The sequence below is a fragment of the Mucor velutinosus genome (assembly GCF_035048745.1).
Source record: "Mucor velutinosus strain NIH1002 chromosome Unknown tig00001563, whole genome shotgun sequence".
Taxonomy (NCBI): domain Eukaryota; kingdom Fungi; phylum Mucoromycota; class Mucoromycetes; order Mucorales; family Mucoraceae; genus Mucor; species Mucor velutinosus.
This window is the reverse complement of record NW_027041904.1, coordinates 4,581,686-4,605,878: the sequence shown is the minus strand read 5'-3', so window position 1 is coordinate 4,605,878 and position 24,193 is coordinate 4,581,686. Positions and strand designations below refer to the sequence as shown.

Genomic DNA, 24,193 nt, shown 5'->3' with positions numbered 1-24,193 from the left:
GTGGCACGTTTGCTCACTTTTTTTTAAGTTTGTCAAAAATCGACCAAAAGCCATGAGGGATACCTCATGATTTCCATCAAAAATCAAACGATCGCATTTTTCACCTTGAAAATGAAGACTTTTAATATGATATATATTGAATCAAAATGTTTCTCTCGATCCAGGGCAACCTCTAAAACTTTGTTTGTGAAACTTTGTTATGTAAAATGTCAACAATTTTGCCAAAAACGCCATTTCATATTTTCAAAAATAGCTCGGCAATTTTATTCAAATAATCTGTTTTATTTGATACCATTGGATTCGCCTTGAAAAGTACTCCAAGGATGCATTAGAAAGCATTTTTTTTTTTTTTGTAGGGGAGTTGTACTCCATTTTTTATTTAAAGTCCTCTAAATGTCATGATGAGGGAAGAAGAAGACTGGATATATTTTTAAAGGCAAGGAAATGAAAAGGGAAGCAAGGAAGTGGAATACGACCATAAAATACGTGGGGGTACATACTTACAAATCAAACTGTAATTCCGATTCCAAGCGAGACAGAGAACGGGCAATAGATGTGTTAACGTTGAGAGTGACAAAAGGGACATGGTCGAAGATGGAGCGCCAGTGGGCTTGCCATATACAGAGTAGACTGGTAGCGAAAACTTGGTAAACGGTAAGCTCTGGAAAAGGTAAGGAGGCAGAGCGAGTGGGTTCAGCTATGGATAGAGTTTGAATGCCGTGGAGGAATGGGAGAAGGACGTCGTCGGTCATCGGTGTGTGGGATAGGTATGTAGTGGCGAGGAACCGCCATACAGCGAGTTTGAGAGGACAAGTAAAGAAGAAATGTTGGATATCCTCCGGGCTCTGGGTCAAACAGAGAGGACACGAAGGTGAAGGGTGAGTTGTGGGGATGAAGTGGTGGAGGATCGATTTGGAGGGAATTTTTCGATGGATAAGTCTATACCATACAGTTCGGGATTGAAGGAGAATAGGTAGTTTCCAAAAGAGGCGCCATTGGGAGGGGGAAAGAGGTGAAGTGTTGATGGTGGGCATGTCAGTGGAAACCAAGTGTTTGTAGTATTGAATACTGTTGAGTGGCACTGTTGAAGGTAGTGGTGTTATAGGTTTGATTAGACGGCGAATGAGTGGGCGGATGTTGTGGGGGTTGGCACCAAAGGAGGCACTGGTAAATGAATGGCGAGGGGCCTGACGGCAGAGAGCGAGAAAGAATGGTTGGAGGTAGATTTGGCCTTCCTCAATCCAACGGGCAACTCGATGAGATATTCTTGGATAATGGCAAAACTCAAGGAAGGTCCAGTTTCTAAGACGGATCACTTGTAAGTCGAAGTCAAAGGTAAACACATCTATTGCGAGCAGTTTCTGGACGGCGTGATGTCGGTCAAACAGTTGATCTGGAGCTGTGAAAGAAGAGAAATGGGGGTGAGTAGAAGGGAGGGTATGTAAGATAATTTCAAGGAAAGGTAATGATAAACCTGTATGAAAATCTAAGTGACAGGTTGTGAAGGAACGAGGTATTCGATCCATGGTGGTAATGACATTGGTGAGTATGTTAAGGAAAGCTTGGTGTGGACTGGGTCGATGTTGGAACCAGATGGTTTGTCGAGCAGCAGGAAAGAGTAAGTAGTAAAAGTAATCAGAGAAAGCGGTAGAGTGGAAATACCATTGCAGGGAGTACTGGAGGAGTGGAATGCTTGGGGTGGTGTATGTCGGTAATAGTGGTGAATGACAGGCGGCTAAAATGAGGGGGCAAATCCAGCGCCATTGGAGAGCTTGTTGTTGGACAATGGGATCTAAAACTTGGAGGCCGCCATGATGGCGAGGCTGTTGAAGGGTTCTAAAGGAAAGTTTGGGGAAGATACGAAAGTTAATGAAGGAGGACCCAAGGCTGCGTAAGGAGAGTAATTGAGCTTTGGTGAAAATAAAGTTGCGCATGACATGCCAGAGTTTCGAGAAAATGAGTGTGTTGAGAACGGTAGCTCTTCCACGAATGGAGAGGTTCCGTTGGGAGTGAATATGGATGCATTGTTGGATATTGTTGTAGAGTTGCTGGAAAGCGAGGTTGCGTTGGGATAAACTGGAGCATATGGGATAGCCAAGCATTAGAAAGCAAGGCATGGCCATCACACTTTACATAGTCGAATCTAGCAAAATAGGTCGAATCATATCCAAAAACCTCGGAAATGAACAAATCTAGATAGAATGTTAATCTGAAATTAAAATAATTTTGGCTGCAGGTTGGTGGCAAATCAATGCTTCAATTCATGGGAGATAAACCGATGATTTAAAAAGCCAACACGAAGGTGATTTCAGTACAAATGGTAATATGGTGCCTACAAAAAAAATACCCGGAGAAGTTCCTTCTTGAAGTACCATATAAGCCGCTTCAAGGAGTGGCTAAGGAATAGGCCCAATAGACGAAGGCGCATGTCATTTATATTGAAAATGGATCATTTTTGAAGCATCTCAGCATGAAGCTAGCAGACATCGGGTTCAAAACGGAATTCGGCAATGATACTAGCCTTATCGAATCAGCGAATTCTGGAATGGGAGACCCATATCAACTGCTGAAGACGTATTAAAACCGAAAGGACCCCAGCTAAACACAAGATGTTACAGAGGTCGTATTCATGAACAAGGTGAGTAAAGGATATTAAACAATCAATTTTGTGTCAATTTGAAATCCAAGCTATGCCTTAATGGTTTCTGTATAGCTTAATCTAGCTATTAGCAACACAAGTGACATGTAATACAATGAGATCAAAAGCAACAGTAATTGGGATCGTTCAGAGGAACCTGGCAAGACCAAAAACGAAATGTGACCACAAAATTGAATGAAATAGGTTTATTTAATTTAAAAATACAGTATTGAACTATTCAGACGAAATTTAGTCCTTTCGAACACCTTGAAGAGAGTTCAAAAGTGTATTACTAGAATCATCCATTTCCAAGGACCAAATCATGGCACCACCCAAGCTTTGTTTGTTGATATAATCCACCTTTTCTGTTAAGGATTTAGGGTCGTCAAATGAAAGAAATTTGTTGTTATTGGATTGATAAGCATAAGGAGTTTTTGATCCATCATCCCAGTAGGACTTCCAGCCATTTTTATTCTTCAAGACGCCTTGCTTGACAATGGATCTCCACTGGAACTCGCCAGAGTAACTGGCAGTAGAATTAGGGCAGTCGTCTTTGCTCGATTCATCATATTCGTCGCCTTTGATGGCACTTGAGGCAGCTAACTTTACAGATAAACCAGACGAGGAGGTAATGGCTTTACTGGTTCTGAGAGCAAGGCCGTAAAAGGGAACACCAACAACCAGTTGATTAGATGGAATGCCTGCGTTATGCCAAGCAGAGACAGCCTGTGCTACACTAGAGTCATAAGAGCTTCCTTTCAAGAGAGGTGCGTTTGGACCGGTCACTGTGTTCCAGCTACCACTAATATCGTAAGCCTAATTTCCAAGCCATTATAGTTAGCATTGTGATATTTAGATTTGGATACAAGGTAACTACCATGATATAGAATGAATCAACAGCAGATGCCCAGTTTTTGTCAAGTTTTGCCATTGGTGTTTGCTTAGCATCATTGAAAGGATTTGTGCCAACAGCAACCGTAATCAACTTGTGAATGGAATTGTATTTAGAGTCCAGCGCTTTACGTAATTCTTGAATGAACACAAGGTAATTGGCAGTATCGTCCTTATCCCTATAAGTGATTTTATGTTAGCTGCCTTATATTGCAATATTGAACTCATATATTACTTTGCGTTACAAGAAACACCATTAGGGTCATTGGGATATTCTGTACCATGGTGTCAATACAGTTGCGTTTAATTGATAAGATGAGATACACTTACCCCAATCAAGATTGACGCCATCAAGGTCATAGTCAGCAACTAATGCCACAATGTTATCAACAAAAGTCTTACGCTTGGAGGAAGACTTGACCAAGGTACTAAAGTGCTTTGAGCCACTCCAGCTACGAAAAGGAGCATATCAATAAATTGGATACAAGACGACAGAATGAATCAACATACCCTCCCACGCTGATACTGACGCCGACCTTATTTTTGTGAGCTTCAGTAGTAACTAAATAGGATTGAAATGTGGTTAGATGATTCAATGTTTTGTGTCACGAAGAAATTAACCTACATTTCTTCAACAGACTATCAGTAAATGACTTGAGAGCACCATTAGCATCAGGTTCAGCAAATGCGTAGGCAACATGGTCCACTTTGTTCCAGTTTACAACGCTAGGAATCTCCCAATCGACAACGTAAGCAATCAATCGATGCTTACCGTAAATATCAGCAGATGCAGCAGAAACAGAGGTAGATTTGGTAGTGTGCTTTTTGGTAGTAGCCTTCTTCTTGATGGTAGTCTTCTTCTTGACGGTAGTATGTTTCTTCTTCTTCTTGGATAGGGTAGAGGAATGACGGTAATTCTTTGTCTGATGGCTATGCTTGGATACACTTGAGGTGGGCTTTGCCATCACCACAGATGAAGTCAAGAAACATGCAATTGCAACCAGAATAACACAGGACAATTGAATCGAACGCATGCTAGGGTATTTGAAAATAATCTTTTCTTCTTCGCTTAAACTTCCCTCTTTATATACTTTTTTTTTCTTGTGCTTTTGTACCATGTCTCTAGATTGACAATTTATTTCTTAATTTACATGATGATAACCTTATTAGTACAAAAACAATATCAAACGGATCACTCCGCTGCTGATCTTCTCTTGTTGAATGGCAAATGCTTTCTGTCCTTTGTTGTGTTTCTCTTGCGACGCTTCTCCAAGATGCGATCAACACTCTTGGCGCCCAGTTTCTCGTATCTATCCATCAAATCAAGCTTGCGCTTCTCGGCTATGAAAGGGGAATGAGCATGGCATACTACTGACAACAAGGGTCGCACTTACATCTCTTCAAGAAATAGGGTGTTTTACCCTGTTTGACCAACTCTGATTCCTGCTTCTTTCTATCTCGTAATAGGGCTTGCTTTCTCTTTCGCTCTTGCTCTTGCTTATCTGCTGACACCATTTTTAGCAAAAGGCCCTTCATGTGCTCTTGTTTCTCTTCATCCTGCTCCTTTTTGATGCTTTCTTTCAACATTTCCATTTCTGATTTCTTGTAATCATTCAAAAAACTGTACGATTTCTCAAATAGATCTTGATTCAATTGACCCGAAAGTCTATCAAAGCGGGGATCACGACGTTTCTATTGTTGTGATGAGTATTTTTGCAGTATTCCTAATATAGGCAAACACAAATACCTCGGCTTGCAACTGCACAACATCTCTATGACGACCCACTGCGCGCTTGGATGAGATTTCCATAGGTCTAATTATAGCACTGTCAATTGACCACTTTGTTTTGTCAAATTGGTAAAATACACTACCTGTGTTTGCTCTCTCTCTTCATATCTTGCTTTGTCAACTTTACTCTGTTGGTTTTTTTCAATTTACCAACTGCACCTTTCAGATCCTTCAAAATCTGATCTTTGGATATCTTTTTCTTTTCGTCTTTCACAAATCCTTTCTCTCCCATCTTCCCTTTCAAATCAGCCAGTTGCTCAAAAGAAACATGCGCCAGATCTATCCACCCATTCGATTTAGCCCGCAGTCCAATCTGTAGTTGCTATTGTGAGTAATACCTCTTTTAATTTTTGCTAGTTGTGCTGCCTTGTATTCCTCTTCATCCTCCTCTTCCTCTTCTTCTTCTTCTTCCTCTTCTTCTTCCTCTTCCTCTTCCTCTTCCTCTTCCTCTTCACTTGGTTCTAATTCATCCTATATCAAGAATCAACATGGCTGTCAAATCATTTGCAATGGCTGCGATACTAACATCTTCATCTTGGCTATCATTAGCATACGTATACTCTTCTTCTTGCTCTGATTCGGACTCCTCGTATTGCTGTCTCTTCTTGATGGCCATGTTAGTTGAATCAAGTTGTGTAATTGATGCTGAAAAGTTAAAAAATTCAGAATGAACAAAAAAAACTGTAAAAAGAGTCCTGTGCAATGTTAAAAAGCCACCCAATGGTAACTCGAGAAATCAAGCGCCTGGTGCATTACTGGATCGTATTGAGGTGCTGTTGTGATGTGCTAAACATTCTTTATTCAGAATTCAAGCCCTTGCGACAGAGAGGAGGGTCTCTAATTGTCTGCCCTGAGCCAGATCAGCTTCAAAGGACTACAAAGCGAGGAATCAGATGCTTGGATGTTAGGATGTAGTGCTTAGAATACAACCTGGTTGGGGATCCAACATCCTTTGGCAATAGCTATATCAGCATCATCTTTTCCTTGGTATTGCGATGAGCATGAGGATGATTGAAGGTATTACGGAAATGCAGATATAAAAGAGATCATCCATCATCATTCCAGTCACATGGGTACGACATCCCAACGTTGGTATCCCCGCCTTTTACCCTCACATTACTACATTTTCACTATCGTTTATAACAACTTATAACATGTTGGGTCGCATCGCTCATTTCACAGCAGACGCTGTTCTGCTCTCAGCAGTTCTTGCTGGTATCAAACGCAACTCAGGATTAGAGTAAGTTTATAGCACAAGATCATGCCATGTCGATCGCAAAAAATTGAATAATCTCAATAGACCTGCCACTGGAAAAATTGAAAACGAAGAGATCCGCAAATATGTCAACAAGTATCTTGACATTGGTGAATGGGTGATTGATTCCAGTGTTGTATTTATGAATAGCTCTCCGTATTTCGAACGTAAATAGCCATCGCCTCTATGTCCACAACATCCGTAGAGTAATGTGACTTAATGAAGGTTTCTAGTCTGGTAACCATACAATAAATATGATATTTTAGATATGAATTATCTTGCGTTCAGTTGGTTTTACCGTAGAATTGCTAGTAGATTGATGCTATTGTAAACAATCATTAAGCATAGCTACGAATCTGCGCTCTAATTATTCTAGTAAACAGCGGCATGAAGGTGTATCAATACACGGTGTATGTGTGATCGCTTGCTCTTAGATTTAGTATAGACCATATACGCTTTGAATGCCTTGGTCCAAGGTTGTGTAGTATATAATTCGTATATGATTCACTCTTGCACAGTGTTGAGTCATCAAGAGATGTACATGTTAAGTATACATTGAAAGCAGTAAACCGATGCTCCTTCAGGCTATGCTTGTACCCAATAGACATGCATAGTTTGAATTTGTGCCTTAAGCTCGATATTTTAAAATTGCTTCTTTTGCATGACATGGCATCATCTGGAGACTCAAGACCTACCGAGGACCCTATAAAATTGCTGGACGACCGCAGTTTGATCAATTGCAATTCCAAGGATTTCTTAAATGTGCATTGCATGCCAGTTCCCAAAGCGTAGTGCCTCCTTTGTATTATCTGTAGGATATTTCGCACCAGATATCCTTCGAAAAACACTTTTTTTACATGCAGTGGGTTTATAAAAACAAAGAAGACTCTTGCACTTGACAGCAAGTAGCCGAAATCAACCAACATATGGGACATTCTCGTAAGTTTAGATGGCACGTCTCCGAGAAAGAAGAAACTATGTGAATATTCGCTTGTATTGGTAATTAAGGAGAAGCACTCAAAAAAAGTACGTAGCACACTTTTTTTTTTTTTTTTTTTTTTTTTTTTCATCATCCAGATGTTAGTTCTGGATGTTTTCATTACAATTCTGTGAGAAAACGGGCTGTTGTTATCCAACACAAACAAACAAAGGCTCCTTCCTCCATACCTTTGCATTACATCAGCCAAAGCCTAATGTTGAACTTGACTTACTTGCATGATATCAGAAAAAAAGGGAATCGATTTATTCAATACTAACTCAAACTGATTCTAATTTTCAAATATTCAAGAAAAGAAGGAGGGAGGAGAGAGAGGTAATTTTTTTTTTTTTTTTTTTTTTTTTTAAAAAAAAAATGAATAAACGAAATAGATATAGAAGAGGGGGTAAGGGGTGAGGAGCTTTTTTTGTGGTCTGTTGTTTGTGTGGATTTGAATGAGGAAATACAAAAAAGCAATTTTCCTGATGTTTATCACATCTTCGATTGTACATTTTACCAATCTTTCTTGATATCGAAAGACCAAGTCCATTCCATGTGGCAAACATCATCATCGTCAACAAATTTGCTCTGATAAAGCAATGTAAGTGACATGCTGTCGAGGGCATACAATAATCATACTACCTTTGCTTCGTAGTGGCCCCTGGCCAACATGCCAGAAGGTGCTTCCTCAGATTGGAACTTCTTTTCATAAGGGTCAGCAGAGGGACCGTAACTACCGATCATTTCCTCGGTCTTGTCAACTAGCGAAGGTGATTAAAATCTAGACGTATAGATCAAAATCTTTAGCTTACCTCTGATGCCCTTTCTCTTGACAACTTGCAAGAACTTCAAACCAGAGACAACATCATGTTGAACTCTAAGGAACAGTTAATAAAAGATATCTATTTGGGATAAAAGCACATTTACCTAAATTTGACCTTCATACGATATTCAACGCCTTCCTTAATGGTGAAAGGTTGGCTCTTGGCTTGCTCAATAGCATCTGATCAACATCAAATGAAATGTCAGTCTTGTAATGAAATGAAGATATAGCAAATGAACATACTAGGAGTAGACAAATCAACCAAGACATCAGGACGACCTTCAACTTCAAGAGCAATGTGTTCAACAACAACCTAGGTAAAAGAAATAAGTAAGTAAACGCTTTTGCTTCCCCTGTCGTCCCCTTTCAGCTCCCACACACGCACACGCACACACAGGTAAATTCAAACAACTCCTCCCCCCTCCTCATTGCCTCTCCCGCGCCTTCTAATAATAAACTTACTCTACGTGAATCATCTTGAGGGCCAGCTATAAAAAAAAGCGTTATGTGAGCAAGATGACGGATAGACGGCCGCACTCAGGACACTTACTGGCACCAGCAGACTTGTTTAAACCGAGAGATTCCTTCCATTTGTTCAAAGATTCATCTTGAGCATCCAAGGTTTGGTATTCTTGAAGAGACTTCTTCTCTCCGGGCTTGTAGCCGGTAGTTTGGGTAGGTGCAAGGTCATCTTCTTCGTGGTGATCACTCATTTTTGTAGTATTTTGTGTTTATAAATTGGAAAGAAAAGAGAGAAAAGGAAAAGAAAAGAAAAAAGAAGAAATTATAAATTGGCTTTTAAGAAAGCAAGAAGCTAATGAAGCAATGTTTCTTCAAGCTCTCTCTCTCGCTTCGCTTATTTGCGGTTGTTCAATTTGTGATAAAGAGATAAAAGTAGAACGTGTTTTTTAATAACATTTGTACACAAAGAAATATAAATAGTTTGCAATAATAGTATAATATAGTAATAGAGTAATAATAGTAAAGTAGTAGTTGGTGGTGTTGGTATTAATGTCATGCTCAAGAAGCAACCACTGTCAGCTTACCCAATTTGACAGCAGCCTCAAATGTTTCAGCGTTTAATTCAGTTAAATGATCTCCAGATTTGTACTTGAGATTGACATCAAATCCAAGTCTATCTACTACTTTTCCTCTCAGAAATTCAACTGAGCTTGGCACTGGCACCTTGATTGCGAATATCTCGTCTTTGTACATGATCTTGACCTTGATGGTGCTCTTATTTTGAGTTGCCATGGCAGGTGATTGCTGTGGTTGTGGTGCTGGTGCGGTCGTCTCCATGATAACCTGCTGAGTTGCATCGTACGAATTTGATGCAGGTCGTCCTACGCCTGGATCAATGTCTGTCTCAATATCGCCTTCATGAATACCAAATAGTTGATCTTGTACCCAATTGCTTTCAGACAAGTATTTGGGCAATCTCAACAAATCATCGCAATATTTCGATAGATCTCTTGCTCGATCCGCTATCGTAGTTCAAACACGTGAATCAATAATTCAATTCAACAGCAGCTTTTATTACCTGTAATATCATCATTTACTGCATCCAATGGTCCAGGCATGTAAGGTAAAATTCTTGGTTGGTCTTGCTTTCCTGCCTCTGCCGGGAATTCTTGCAGAAAGTTTATTTGAAAGTCGTAGAAATCTAGAGTAAACCTCATGTTGATACTTCTTGCAATACACTTGACTAATTGTTTCATGCAATTTACCTTCATACAGTCTATATAACACTCTGTGTCTACCATTGGCCAGCTTTGCAAACACAATAAACCAGTATTGATCGCCTTCCAGTATATGCGAATCAATATATGCGGAAACAACAATAGCGCCTTCGTCATGAGCCCCTCTTCTTGGGGATGTTGATGATACAGGAACTGGGGAGTCAAGAATGGATGAAGAAGATGTGTTGACAAGGTGAGTCATGCCATAATTGTCGAGCAATACGTCAGGATTTTGGTGGGGGTCTTTCATATTGTAGTAGTCGTCAACTGGATCCATCTCTTCCTCTTCGATGGATATTTGTTGCATTTGTCTCTCCATTTTGCCAATGGATATGCTGGAAGCCTCGTAGCCCTGTGTTTGCTTTTTCCAGTCTTCTACATTTGGGAACACTGAAGAAGAAGGTGCTTGCATCAAATCATTCTTTACTGTGCGCCCTGTTGAGGCATCTCTAATATCGACAAAGGAGACAGGAATCAAGCCTGGCCCGCCCAAGCGACCAATCGGCTTTGCGACAAACCATTCTGCATTGGATTGAGCAATGATGATAATAGGCTCCCCTGCTTTTGCGTCCAACTCGTCTGATCTTTCTGCCTGAAAGTCGTATAGAACAATGCCGTACAATGGCTGAGGTTTAGGCTGTTGCGCTATAACACAAATTAAATTGACATACTCTTGCGTTCATGATGTGGGTTTACCTTCGCTGTATTGGTCTTTTCTCTGCACTGAATCAACCATGGCCTTTTCATGTTTCTCCAGCACTTGAAAGTAGGGCACAGGTACAATACCACGTGAATTGGTAATTGGATTGAATGCTTCATAAAAACTCGTATCTGTCTCTCGGCCTGTCACTAGAAAGAAATCGCCTCTAGTGAAGGACAATTCGTTTGGGCTCTGCGCATTGTAGTCATATAAAGCTTTGATTACTTTCTTGGGCGAGTTTGTCGATGTTTGGATGACTGGTGTGGATATTTGATTCTTTACTACTGAAAGTCGAGCTGATCGTAAACTGCGAGGTGGCTTTACTTTTTCCTTGTGTAAGAACATGATGAAAGCAAAAGCGAAAAAGAAGAAAAAACTTTGTCGAACACTATTGTGTTGAGATAAAGACCGAAGAAAAGGAGAATACAGTGAAAAAAGGGGGGTTTGGGGGTTTTCTTTGAAGAAGATGGAAGAAGCTACAGTAATAAAAAAATCCTTTTTTCTCGTGTAACTGGTTGCTTTTTATTGCAATAAAAGTAAGGTTTGTGAAATATTGTTACAAATTGACATTTTCGTGGCTTTTTGAGCTCTTTTGCTGGCGACTTGTCGAGTGGCATCAAATAAAGCTATTTCATGCCACTTGCATGCAGTGTTCATGCTTAGAATCTCGGCAACAGGATGAGAAAATGTAGGTCATGATTTGATTTAGCGTCAATAATAGTATACGCTACTGTACTTTTTCATTGGACCCAAGACTTGCACAAGGGTTTTCATCTCCCCCTTCGAGTTCACCACAGCAGCATTTGTCAAGGTATATTAAGTACATAGAGCTCGAGCCAATATTTAAAGGTGAGTGTGCTTTTGGCAAGTGGACATTCGTACTAAAGGTGGTCTTCTTCTACGCATCGGTTAGGCATCTCTACTCCTCTTGTTCTATATAAAGACAAAAGTACTGTGTTTGTGAATCTTTGCCTAATCTTCCAGAGCGTTAATGGTATCATAATACTCATGAGAGAGGGCTATGTATAGTGTTTATCTCTGTTTTTATTTCTTTTTGGATAATTTATTGAAATGTGTATATGTTTATTTACTCGTCATCAGAATCTGATTCAGTGACATAATTAGCATCGTCTTCTCCTTCGTCAGAGGAAGAGTCAGAGTCGGAATCGTCCTTTTCCTTCTTATCCTTGCCTCCTCCGCCAGCTAAAGCAGTAGCAAAACCTTGTTCTCTCATCATCTTCATTTGGCCAGCAATGGAGTCCTCCTCAGGCTCAGAAATGCTGTCATCTACTTCCTCCTCCTCAGGAAGATCAGCAGGATCTTGCACCTTCAATTTGATGTCTTGGAGAATATCAGTGCCGACATAGGTATCAGATTTAACAAAAAGGGAGAATGTGTATACACCGGGCTTAGGTGGGCCAGGGAACGGAATCTTGATGGTTTGTTCGTCGACGATGTCAGTAACCTTCTTGTGGGGAACCAAGATACGGTTGACCTTGGGGTCGCCCAAGAAGATCCACCAGCAAGGCTTCTTTTCGCCAGGATAGAAAGGAACATGAGCCATAGGTAAAGCTCTACCATCCTTCTTCTTTTCATCTTCAGGGGAAACAATGGCTTCGTCCTCTTCTTCTTCAGTGTTGTCTTTCTTCTCAACTGCCTTTTCTTGAGTGGTTTCAATGCTAGTGACCTCGCCGTTTCTCAATTTCAAAATAAAGGTAATAATGGCACCAGTGGTGATAATCTTATCACCAATAACCTTGAATACAGCCTTTTCTACGGTCAATTTGGGGATGCGATTGGCAACTTCCATGACATCAAGATACTCTTCATTGGTGAGTGATTTGAGCAAGCTTTTACGTTCATCCTCAGACATGGCACATAATTGTTGGACAGTGCTGATTTTGTTCTTCTTGTGATTGCGGTTGTAACGACGCAACATGGTATTGGTGATGTGAGGCAATTGCTTGATACTGTCATCTCCGGGATAGGTAGCTTGCAACAAGTGCTGTTGAAGTTCCATAATAGCACAGGTAGTGCTCAACCATTGCTTCACAGTAGTGATTTGCAAGAGACCTTGGAGAAGATGGATTGATTTGTCGACAATGAATTGTTGATCCTTGATTAATGACTTGGAGGCGCCCTTGGCAGTGATATCGACACGGAGGAAATAAGCATAGAGTAAAGTGCGAGCCTTGCGACGGTAGGCAGGAGTAGCATCAGTCAGACGATCAAACTTCTCTCCAAACCTGTTTTCTAATTCCTCAGTAATGGCACCATTGATGGCGTTCAATGTCTTTTCTTCACCGCTACGAACATCGGTGGTTTCCTTGAACTCAATGGCACCGGCCAAAACATCAACGATTTCTGCAAAACATCGTAAGTTTTCGGTGAAAGGGAGAAGAATGCTGCTCCTTACCTTTGAAGCCGTTGGTTTCCTTTAAACCTTTAACAAAAATACCCATAGTTTGGTTCAGGATCTTGTCCTTGGTCAAGCGGCGAGATTTATACCACCATTGAGCCTAATCACAGCTATCAATACAACCAGCTTCATCACATTGCCCTTATTCAAACGACTTACAATGAAATAAGGCAAACCCAAGCCAAATGCAAGAGCATAGAAACCCAAGACAAACATGCCATTACCCTCAACAAGGCCCTTGGGGAGAGCAACACCCATAGTGAAGGATTGCTTACCATCAGGGTGACCATATTCTTCGTAGTTTCTGCGAGTATCGTCATCGGTCAAGCTATGGACAAGGCAACACGAAGTGAGTACATTGCCATAAAAGGTGAAGTATAAAAGCTGCACAACTTACACTTTGTAGGCTTTAGTGATGTCAATGAAACGTTCTTCGTTCTTCTCTTCTTCTCCAGGTGCTGCTTTATCAGGATGGTAGATCAAAGACAATTTCTTGTAATGCTTCTTGATTTCAGCGACAGTAGCGCCCTAATTGATATGCCATGGTCAGTAAGCAACAATGAAATGTTTAGCTCTGGCCGCAAGACTCTACCTCTGAGATACCCAAAATTTCAAAAGGATCCCATGTCACAGACTTGACCTCAGCATTGGCAACTTGCATTGTCAAAAGCACAACACCAACCCAACCAATAACTAGAAAGAGGAATCTAATCAACAGTTAGCTTCTGTACACGTCGAATGCCAAATGATGGATCTTTACTTGGGACTAGTAATCAATTTCTTGATGGTACTAGGCTTTGCAACGCTAGCCTTCTTTCGCTCTTTCTGACATATGCTGCATAGACAAATCTTTTTGTTTTTGCCACCTAATCATAGTAGCAGGTTAAGGCTACATCCCTCAGAGCATACACGCATATGAACTTACTTCCAGACTTGTATAATGAATAGATGGATTGAATTGTCACAGGCACAAGTGCCAATGACAAGACGGAAATGAGAAAGTAATAAAAGTTAAAACCTTGCTCGTCGTATGTATACTGAGCCATGATTTTTGTTAAACAGAGGTTCGTGAAGAGGAGAGAAAAAGGAGAAGCTTTGGTATAATTTCGTATTTTTAATTGTTTTCGCTCTGGTTTTTTTCTCATGTCAACTTGTTATTGGTTGATTTGTAACGATGCGTCACTTGCACAGGAAATGCCATTGCATGCAAACATCATCGGAGACTCAGCGTTCATCAACATTTGGGCTCTTCTGGTCTAGCAAATCCTATGACAACTAAGCATCTAATCCAACACTTGGTAACATTGATCTATATGAAGGGTTGATCGCAGCGAAACAAAGATGTAAAACCATAGTATTCAAGCAGCAAATTTGGGTTTTCATTTCCATTATTATCAAGCTTACCAAATTCAATATGCCTTCTATTCGATTTAAAAGCTGCACAAGCTGCAGAACTGCCTTTCCAGTAAATTGCAGCTACCAAAGAAGTGATTCATGCCATGTAAATAAACTCTATAAAGCAATACATAACCAAATTAGACAGCTTTCAAACCTTCATATCTTGACATGCAGACCTTTCTGAGCCATTGGAATAACGCCAAACAATCGTACTTGAGTAGCAGCAACTTCCTGGCGCCTTTGCTCAACTTTTTGGGCCAAAAAAAACATGACCAAAAATCGACCAGAAAGCATGAGGGATACCTCATGGTTTTCATCGAAAATCCAACGATCGCGTTTTTCACCTTGAAAATGAAGGCTTTTACTATAGTATATGTTAAATCAAAATGTTTCTCTCGATCCAAAGCAACCTCTGAAACTACTTTTACGAGGCTTTCATATGCAAAATATGGTTATTTTCACTAAAAACCTGATTTCAAATTTTACTAAATTGCTCAATAATTTCATTCAAAACACTTGTTGCAATCAGCACCATTGGAAGCGCCTTAAAAAGTATTTCAAGAATGTATTAAGAAGCGTAGGGTGATCATCACAGTTTATATAGTCGAATATCACAAAATAGATGAAAGAAGTCGAAAAGAGACGAAATCCGTCCAATCTTGAAGAGAAAAAACAAACAAACTGAGTTTGAATTGGTTTTGGCGACAGCTTGCTGCTGACTGACCTAAATACCTTTCTGCTGATGACAATGATGATTGCGATGCTGATTAAACGGGGATCGTGGAATTGAAAGGACAATTGCTTAGCACAAATACTTTTTTTTGGGGAGCTTTGCCTCATGAAGGTGTCTTTTTGCAATGACAGTATCTCAAAAAAGTCGCTGTAGATCTTACACAAGTCCTGTATTTACTTACGACCCGCTTTATGTTGCCATCTTATTTAGAGCATCAGCAGCAGCGAATGATATGACAATCCTATCATCAGAAAATGACAATTGTGATGTACAAATGCTGCATAAAACCTGAATTTTCTTTCATGTTGTCCCAATAGTAGGTTTCGTTTGATATCAGTGTAACCAAAAAGGATGCTGAGGGAGATACTTTTTCTTCTCCTTCTGGCTCTGATATAAGCTTTTTTTTTACTAACTAATAATTGATTGTATAAAATCTACTTGATATACCAAAATGTATAATATCTGGTTTAAAATGTCTTTGGTGAGAGCCCGCAGGGCGATGCCGACATTGAGCATAGCGAGATAGATCGGCTAGTAGCATATAATGAATTTTTACCTTTGGTCGTCTACCTTATATAGGACCTTTTAGGAACGCCTCTGAATGTGGATTTGACACATCGATGATGTCTCACGTTTGCTTTAATGAAAGTAGCTCATAAAGGGGCAGACATCATGATTGCATTGTATCCAGCTACTCTAAAATACGTAAAACACAGCAAAATTCTTATATATTGAAGTCGCGTTTTTTCGCGTTAAAAGCTGTTGTAGACCGCCAGAATAGGGCCAAACAATTGCTCTTGATTAGCGGTATCTCCGTGGCACGTTTGCTCACTTTTTTTTAAGTTTGTCAAAAATCGACCAAAAGCCATGAGGAATACCTCATGATTTGCATCAAAAATCAAACGATCGCATTTTTCACCTTGAAAATGGAGACTTTTAATATGATATATATTGAATCAAAATGTTTCTCTCGATCCAGGGCAACCTCTAAAACTTTGTTTGTGAAACTTTGTTATGTAAAATGTCAACAATTTTGCCAAAAACGCCATTTCATATTTTCAAAAATAGCTCGGCAATTTTATTCAAATAATCTGTTTTATTTGATACCATTGGATTCGCCTTGAAAAGTACTCCAAGGATGCATTAGGGAGCATCAGATTATAATCACAATTTATATAGTCGAATATCAAAAAATAGTTCAATCAAGTCGAAAAAGGACAGAATATGTCCAATTTTGAGCAAAAAGAAATAAACTGAGTTTTAATCAATTTTGGCAGGCGTCGCTGCTGCTGGCTAGCCCAAATGCCTTTCTAATGATGACAATTTGCGACTTATCACAAAATTGAGGACATTTGCTTAACCTGAACAACTATTTTCTCATGGGAGTTTTTTCCTATAAAAAATGTCTTTTGCAATGGCAATCTCTTAAAAAAGTTGCTGTATATCTTACACAAGTCCTTTATTTACTTATGGCCAGCTTTATGTCGCCAACTCAGGAGCATCATCAGCGAATGAATACCTTTCCTCGTAACTCTGATATAGCCTTTTTTTTCTTTTTTTTTTTTACTATTAATTGATTGTTTAGAATCTATTTGATATCTGGGATCTGAATTCTCTTCGTGAGAATCCGCAGGGCGATGCCATCATTGAGCGTAGCAAGATTAATCGGCTAATACTCTTCTTGTTAACTTTTTCATTTATTTTTACATTCAAAAAATAAAATATTTCGAACGGCTTTGGTCAATGTTACTCATAAGAACAAGTCCTCGTTACAAAGGTTTTACACCGCATACATTTATCTTGTAGCCCTATATAAACGCATACCAGATTGAGGCTGATACACATTTTTTTAAGCCACTTTTTGAGAAATTTTATTTCTCGTCGTTGTGAGATAAAGAGCCATGCCAGTTGCGAGGGATGTTGGCCTTTTTATAGTTTTTTCTGAGAGTGAAACAGCTTGATCTGACAGACTGCTTTTCTTCCCATGATTTAATGCTACATGTTGACATTTGTACCTCTAAAGGGTTGCTAAAGGTGTGCTGATCAATGAAAAATAAGCATGGCATTCATAAGTGTTTGTCAATACAATAGCGCTGCAAAGCGGGAGCAGTTTTTAAGAAAAATAACTATCAAATGTTGCTGAATTGACGCTGGACATCGCCATGTACATCAATGCTATTCTCAATCGAAAGGTTGGCGCTCGTACACGAGCATGATGCAGTAATATTGAATAGGTATGTGCCTAATGCCGCCTTATGTATTGGTGAAAGAGCGTCTTGATCTGCTGAAATGTCGTCTGTATTTTTGCATTTGTAGCCATGCTTTGGACATGTCATTAGATGGCAATTTCCTTAGTGGCGTGAAGGAGTAGATGTTGTTTAGTATTAAATCTATCGCATTCCTGTGGCAATACCATGAGGTTATACTTTTCTATCACAGTCGAGATACACGTCCACTACAAATGTCGACAAGCATTTGACAGCAAGTGGCTTTCAGCATTGAAGATTGCTGTGCCTGAAGTCAAAAACTTCCATGGCTACTGGACTGTTGAAATCAACACCATTTATAACTCGAAAATTTTTCAATAAATTTTTTCTCTTCTTTCCACTGAAATAAATATATGCGTGATGAAAGCTTTGGTAAACGTTTGAATTTAGTATTCAATAGAGTATTATACCACAACCGCCTCTTCAAGAGGAAACAGGTTCGAGGTATGACGACAAAAAGGCGATGTCTGAGCATATATTGATTTGAAGGTAACTATTTCTCCTGGTAAGATCATGGTGTGGGGCAAAAAAGGTATGGAATGGAGCTGATGATAAGTGTATTGTTGATCAACACTCTGTGTTGTCTGATTTTTTAAAATATACACCTGTTACATTTCTCTAAGAAGCACTGATCTTTTCCACCTTTTTTTCTTTCCTCATGTCATGAGATTTACTCTTGTCTTGACATTTTATCTGATTGACTAACGTGTATTCATCTGTAGTTAAGTATTAAAGGTTGTTGGGAAATGTATATATAGTTGTATTTCGTCTTTATTGTAATAAAATGTTGTTTTAAAAGTACACTGTAGTTATCAATTTGTGTGTTTGAGCCTAATATGTTTTTCGATATACATTGCACGCTGTAAGAAACGTGAATATCATATTCTTAGCATTCTTTGGCAGAATGATTAAGACAACTATGTTTGCCGGTATTGACGCAGATGCCTTGCTGTAAAACTGTTATGATTTGCCCTGGTTAACATGACATCGCTACTGTTTGTCGCACAAAACACGCTTTATAAATCACCCAAGACATCGTAAGCCCATTCCAACAATCAACCTACGGTTCCAACGAATATGTCTTCAATGTACAGAATTTACAAATTTACTCTTGTTAAGGGCTTTATTCATACTTGAAGACAATACCAAATCAACCTGCTTATGACCACAATTTGGTATAATAGAGTTGGTTTGGTAACCCTACTGGCCGACTCCAGGAGTATGAAATCTTTACCTACTAAAAAACTATAATATGGCATTTGGACTTACCAGTGGGTATTTTACACTCGATAAATATTATACAAAATGACCAATGTCTGAGCAAAGACGTGCAATGTGTATAGGAAATGGATTCTCCTTGAAATTTCCTCCGGATTGGCACGAAATATTTACCTTACAACAATCAAAATAAAATGAAAAAGTTCTACAATCATCTAAAATGTGTGGTTCTATACTAAGTCAGACATTTGTATCCCAATGCTGTTGCATCTATATTTACTAATGCACGGATTAATAGAGAAGCGAATTATAACGACGTTGTATATGATTCGCTAGTAACACATTATTGTGCATCAGCTATATATATATATATATTGATTGATATCATCTCTCATCTCGTAATATCAAAAGTCTCATCAAATGATGGTGTTACTGCACTAAAGTTTAGCTGCGGATGATCTCGGCACTCAATTTTTCCGTTTCCTGATTCCTGTCTATTGCAACATCCCTGTCTTAGCTTGCCTCAGCAAGGAAAGGACGGGATGAGAGCCGAAATCGTCCAGTCTTTTGTATACAAAATAATTTAATCTAATCCGGTACTTCTTTTGCCATAAGCGTCATGTAGACGATCTATTTAAATGAAAACTTTGATTCGGCCTCTTTCTTTCCGTCATCTTACACTTTACAATCTATCCAAATGAGATTCAATAGCAAGCAAAAGTCTCTTTCAAGCTTACTGTTTGCCGGCTTGTTTGCCACCTCTGTTCATGCTCAATCTAACTTGAATCTAGAGCCAACCTTTCAAAATGACGGTGGAAAAAACATTGCCTTCTTTTGTACCATTGGTGGCGCGTCACATTACAATTGGGTTCTCAATATTGGCGATGAATTGGGCTCAAGAGGGCACAATGTCACTTTTTTGACATCAGTAAGTTGCGTTGTGTGTGATATATTGACGGATGACTGACATTTGGCACGCAGGATGAGGACATGCGATTTGGTAGTCCATACAAGCATGTTCAAACAGTGTCTACAGGATCTGCTCCAGAATGGGATCCAGCTGAGCTATTCAATGACGAGTTGAAGGAGATGAGCACTAACCGTCCTGGTGAATTCATGGCTATGGTCTTTGATATGATGTTTGTAAACTACGAGAGAGGTAACGGTGTGGATGATTGGAAAAGAGTTGGCGCTAAAATCAACGAATAGATTACCTATTTACCAGACAATTCTTCATTGATAATAAGATTGATGTAGCCCTCTGTGATCATTTCGCAGATGCTTGTGTTGATGTCGCTACAAATCTGAGTATACCTTACATTATTACAGCGGCTATGGATGTTACCAAAGGTATGCATCATGTTTGATTCAGCTCATTACACTTCCACTAACTAGTATTAACTAGATACTGCTGCTCCTTACATCAATAATGACATTGCCACACTCAACTTTCCTACCACTGAGCGCCAGCCTTTCATCAGTCGCTTCAAGGGCAAATTTATTGATCCTATCAAGAACATCAACGCTGTTTTGCCTGTTATCAAGAAACTGAATGCTAGAAAAGTTGCAGTTGGATTTGACGCCAAGCTGGAGGATCCTAGCACTAAATGGCAACACTCTGTCAAGCTGTCTAACACTGTATTTGGCTATACTCCTGCTAGGCCTCTGGGTCCTATGGCTGAATTTGTAGGCCCTATCATCCCTAAGCATTATAAGCCCTTGACGCAAGATCTTGAAACCTACTTGAATGCTCATAAGCGTGTCGCTTACGTCGCTTTTGGTCATGCCGCTACTCCTTCCGAGAAAGACATTGTGTTGATTTTATCAGGTTTATTAGAAAGCATCGAGCGTGGCGATTTGGATGGCTTTATTTGGGCTACTGTTCATGCTGCTGGAAGATTTCCTGATTCTATCACAACTTCATCCGGTCATGTTTACAGCGTGAAAGACATGTTTGATCACATCAATCCTCATGCACACATGGTGAAATGGGCTCCTCAAACTGCTATCCTTCATCATCCCTCTATTGTTCTGTTTGTCACTCATGGTGGTTTAGGCTCTTGGTACGAGTCCATGTACAGTGGTACTCGTTTGATCGTGTTTCCATTCTTTGGAGATCAACATGGAAACGGTTTGACAGTGGAGGTCAACAAATTAGGCAGTGTCTTGAAGAACGAACACTCTGTCCAAGACGCTGTCGATTTATTCAGAAAGGTCATTGTTGATGAAACGGGTGAGATTGCTGAAGGCGTCAAGCGTATGCAAGCTCTTACACAAATCTACTCTCGCCATGGTGTCATTCGTGGAGCTGATATTGTGGAGGAAGTGGCTTACACCAACAAGAATGGTAGACTTCCACATCGTGAAAGCGCTGATCACCGTATGTCTTATCTTAAGAGCCATAATCTGGATTTATATGGTGCATTGGCCTTGCTCGTTTCATTTGTTTTGTTCGCAGTTGCTTTCATCGCTCAAGTTGGATATAAATTGGTGTTCAGGCCTTCCTCTACTGATAAAATCAAGAAACTTTAATTTTTCATACTAACCAAGAATTCGCGTCTTCTGTTTTGATCATAAAATAATAAATTCATAATCGTTATTTATTAAAGCCTTAATATGGACATTATGAAGCCGAATATAATAGTGTTTTGCTAGGCTGACCGACGTTATCTGTTATAAAATGCAGATATAAATCAAAACAAGGCATTCAAGATAAGCGGTAGTGCTTGCCAGCTCGCAATCTCTCTCTCTCTCTTGAGCTTTCAAAAGGCATCATTTACTTTCACGATGAGCATGGCATTAAAATCGCCAGCCAGCTGCCAAAATTGTTTTAAGGTTCGATTGGCATTCTGTATCGATTCGTTGATTTTTTGATAGATATGCGACTTAATTGATCTATTTTGCTAAATTCGACTATATGAACTGTGATGCTTATGCCTTACTCCCTTAAGCGACATTTAAAGGACTTTAAATAAAACCTGGAGCTCGTCTCCCCTACAAAAATTACTCCCTTAAGCTTTCTAAAAGTGTTTTTCAAGGCGCATACAATGGTACCAAGTAATACAGATGTTTTGAATAAACTTACTGAGTAACTTACGAAAATATGAAAAGAGGTTTCTGATCAAAAAGCCGATATTTGCATATCAATGTCCCACAAAGATGATTCCAGTAGTTACGTTAGATCGATAGAAACATTTTGATTCAAGATATACCATAGTAAAAATCTTCATTACCAAAGTCAAAAACGCGATTGTTTGATTTTCGATGAAAACCATGAGGGGTACCTCATGCTTTTTGGTCGATTTTCGTCCATGTTTTTTTGATCCTCAAAAAGTTGAGCAAAGGCGTCAGAAAGTAACTGCCAGATGAGAGCAACTGTTTGGTGCTATTCTGACGATTTAAAGCGGCTTCTAACCCAAGAAAACGCGGCTCAAATGAATCCAAATTATGCTGTGTTTTGCATACTTTAAGCTACTAACAAGTAATATAAGATTGTTGTCTGCCCGTAAACGAGTCTTATCAGTGAAAACAGACGCGATGCATTGCAGCAGGGCTGGAACCACATATATGGACGTCTCTTATGCGACAACAAAAGGACAATAGTTAAACATTTAGTAAACTTCAGTGGAATCTCTATTCAAGATAGCTATTAAATCCACTATAATAAGAATATGATGCGAATTAGATTGCATTTTATCGCTTTATTGGACGATTTGGTCTGTCTCTCAGTCCCTACCAACAATTGAAAAGTGTAAATCCTCTTCATAGTGAGCATCAACCAATGTCATTTTGGCCATCAACCGACTTTAGCATTGTTTAGCCTCCGCAAAGTGTCTCTGTCATTCGTGACCATGCTAGAGCCATAAATCTTTCTTTCACTGCATTACAACTTGTTTACGTAACATAAAGAAGATGGACTCAGCACAACTTGAAAAAGCTCTCAACGAAATGCCTGCAGTGACACTCATTACCGAGATTCCTGAAATACAAAACGCTATAGCACATTTACTGAAATCAAACCAAGAGATGCGCGAATTTGACCCAGACAACAAAGACCCAGATTTCATTCAGGCCATTAAAGAAAATGCAGAACTCATCAAGCGCAAGGAAAAGCAAGTGAATATTACGCTTCAGGTAATTCGAGAGCGTCTTGGCGAAGCTGCATGGCGAGAAATGGGGAGCAATGTGAAAGAATTCAGAGAACTTCACGCACACGAGTTGAAAGCAGAGCAGCAATCGCAGCAATCCAATGCAGAAAAAAACGAAGAGGAAGGCGTGTTCTTGTAGCAGCCGATTATATATCAGCAGAAAGCAGAAAATAAAGTTAAATGCTGTGTGATGGGTTGATTCTGGATAATTTAACTTTGATTGAGGATTCATCAAGTAGAATATGGCAAGGTACTATAAAAGGGAAGGGATTTCTACTACAATAGAGATGGAACGAGTGGAAAATTATATTTGTGGCAGTATGTGTGCACACTATGTGGGAGTGATACACTGCAAAAGGCATCCAGCATGTAAATTGTGCATTAGTTAATGAAACTACTATAAATATGATTGAATCAAATGCTATCAATCAATTACAGCACAGTGAAACGCTTGTAAACAAGGCTTTTAAACCAATTAGCCTGGCAAGCACACTAAATAGGCCATCATATAGCAAAAAAAGACAATAAGCAAAAGGTTACTCGCCTTATATACCAATAGAAATACAAAGCTAATTTTTAATTTGGGTAACCTTGAATGAAGACTGAAAGAAAAGACTTTTAGTGCTAAAAATAACAGTGGGTGAACTATCCATTTATATAAGAAAGGGGGTAAAAAAAGAATAAAGAAAGCGAGCAAGAGAGGGGCGATCACAGCCATTAGACCCGATCCGCCTTGTTGTTGTTAGAACAAGATGTGGTTTCTTTTGAATGAAAATGTTAATTGGTGTGTTCTAGATTTAGATAGATGGGGACATGTCCCGAAATACAACACGAAAATGCCTCACCTTCTCTTTTTCACTTTGTCGCTCTTTGACATGCTTATCGTGTCTATGACCGGTAAGCGTTTGTTTGCAGTAATCAACTTGCTTCCTTTTGCGTTTTTTTTTTTTTTCATCAAGGAGAGCACAAAATAATTGTCTTTTTAATTGTCGGTGCATCAACCAGCTGCTATATATCAAATTGCAATACCCAATTTACAGATGTGTAACAAATACAAAAATAGATATAATTATGACAAGACTTTAGAGGTTAATGAAGAACATTTACCTTGTGTCTCTTTGGTTTATTTAGCCCCGCCTTATTAGTTTCTTAGCTTGGGAGGGAGGGGGATTAGGTCTGATATACGCTTTTTCTTTCCT

At 39.4% G+C, this 24,193-nt stretch overlaps 9 protein-coding genes across 9 annotated transcripts; 3 read left to right on the top strand and 6 right to left on the bottom strand.

The window, feature by feature from the left end:
* Nucleotides 1–500: 500 nt before the first annotated feature.
* ATC70_010138 (uncharacterized protein) lies at nucleotides 501–2,102 on the bottom strand (the record flags this gene model as incomplete). Its single annotated transcript, XM_064829358.1, has 1 exon — nucleotides 501–2,102. The coding sequence occupies one exon, from the start codon at nucleotides 2,100–2,102 to the stop codon at nucleotides 501–503; it is 1,602 nt and encodes a 533-aa protein (XP_064686560.1).
* A 785-nt stretch (nucleotides 2,103–2,887) lies between these two features.
* Nucleotides 2,888–4,563, bottom strand: ATC70_010137 (uncharacterized protein; the record flags this gene model as incomplete). Its single annotated transcript, XM_064829357.1, has 6 exons — nucleotides 2,888–3,454; nucleotides 3,516–3,708; nucleotides 3,765–3,804; nucleotides 3,860–3,981; nucleotides 4,040–4,091; nucleotides 4,155–4,563. 6 exons carry the CDS (start codon nucleotides 4,561–4,563, stop codon nucleotides 2,888–2,890), a joined length of 1,383 nt encoding a protein of 460 aa, XP_064686559.1.
* A 158-nt stretch (nucleotides 4,564–4,721) lies between these two features.
* ATC70_010136 (uncharacterized protein) lies at nucleotides 4,722–5,934 on the bottom strand (the record flags this gene model as incomplete). Its single annotated transcript, XM_064829356.1, has 6 exons — nucleotides 4,722–4,870; nucleotides 4,924–5,221; nucleotides 5,277–5,343; nucleotides 5,402–5,597; nucleotides 5,657–5,789; nucleotides 5,845–5,934. The coding sequence occupies 6 exons, from the start codon at nucleotides 5,932–5,934 to the stop codon at nucleotides 4,722–4,724; spliced, it is 933 nt and encodes a 310-aa protein (XP_064686558.1).
* Nucleotides 5,935–6,472: 538 nt separating this feature from the next.
* Nucleotides 6,473–6,748, top strand: ATC70_010135 (uncharacterized protein; the record flags this gene model as incomplete). Its single annotated transcript, XM_064829355.1, has 2 exons — nucleotides 6,473–6,558; nucleotides 6,619–6,748. 2 exons carry the CDS (start codon nucleotides 6,473–6,475, stop codon nucleotides 6,746–6,748), a joined length of 216 nt encoding a protein of 71 aa, XP_064686557.1.
* A 1,314-nt stretch (nucleotides 6,749–8,062) lies between these two features.
* On the bottom strand, nucleotides 8,063–9,085 carry ATC70_010134 (uncharacterized protein; the record flags this gene model as incomplete). The annotated part of the gene is made up of 7 exons (XM_064829354.1): nucleotides 8,063–8,137; nucleotides 8,192–8,310; nucleotides 8,362–8,426; nucleotides 8,477–8,552; nucleotides 8,616–8,685; nucleotides 8,835–8,860; nucleotides 8,923–9,085. 7 exons carry the CDS (start codon nucleotides 9,083–9,085, stop codon nucleotides 8,063–8,065), a joined length of 594 nt encoding a protein of 197 aa, XP_064686556.1.
* A 307-nt stretch (nucleotides 9,086–9,392) lies between these two features.
* On the bottom strand, nucleotides 9,393–11,156 carry ATC70_010133 (uncharacterized protein; the record flags this gene model as incomplete). The annotated part of the gene is made up of 4 exons (XM_064829353.1): nucleotides 9,393–9,856; nucleotides 9,913–10,035; nucleotides 10,100–10,756; nucleotides 10,808–11,156. 4 exons carry the CDS (start codon nucleotides 11,154–11,156, stop codon nucleotides 9,393–9,395), a joined length of 1,593 nt encoding a protein of 530 aa, XP_064686555.1.
* A 742-nt stretch (nucleotides 11,157–11,898) lies between these two features.
* ATC70_010132 (uncharacterized protein) lies at nucleotides 11,899–14,276 on the bottom strand (the record flags this gene model as incomplete). Its single annotated transcript, XM_064829352.1, has 7 exons — nucleotides 11,899–13,175; nucleotides 13,228–13,330; nucleotides 13,390–13,558; nucleotides 13,628–13,758; nucleotides 13,823–13,937; nucleotides 13,991–14,096; nucleotides 14,156–14,276. 7 exons carry the CDS (start codon nucleotides 14,274–14,276, stop codon nucleotides 11,899–11,901), a joined length of 2,022 nt encoding a protein of 673 aa, XP_064686554.1.
* Nucleotides 14,277–19,543: 5,267 nt separating this feature from the next.
* Nucleotides 19,544–21,378, top strand: ATC70_010131 (uncharacterized protein; the record flags this gene model as incomplete). Its single annotated transcript, XM_064829351.1, has 4 exons — nucleotides 19,544–19,774; nucleotides 19,828–20,005; nucleotides 20,056–20,196; nucleotides 20,252–21,378. 4 exons carry the CDS (start codon nucleotides 19,544–19,546, stop codon nucleotides 21,376–21,378), a joined length of 1,677 nt encoding a protein of 558 aa, XP_064686553.1.
* Nucleotides 21,379–22,758: 1,380 nt separating this feature from the next.
* Nucleotides 22,759–23,133, top strand: ATC70_010130 (uncharacterized protein; the record flags this gene model as incomplete). The annotated part of the gene is made up of 1 exon (XM_064829350.1): nucleotides 22,759–23,133. The coding sequence occupies one exon, from the start codon at nucleotides 22,759–22,761 to the stop codon at nucleotides 23,131–23,133; it is 375 nt and encodes a 124-aa protein (XP_064686552.1).
* Between the last annotated feature and the right edge of the window lie 1,060 nt (nucleotides 23,134–24,193).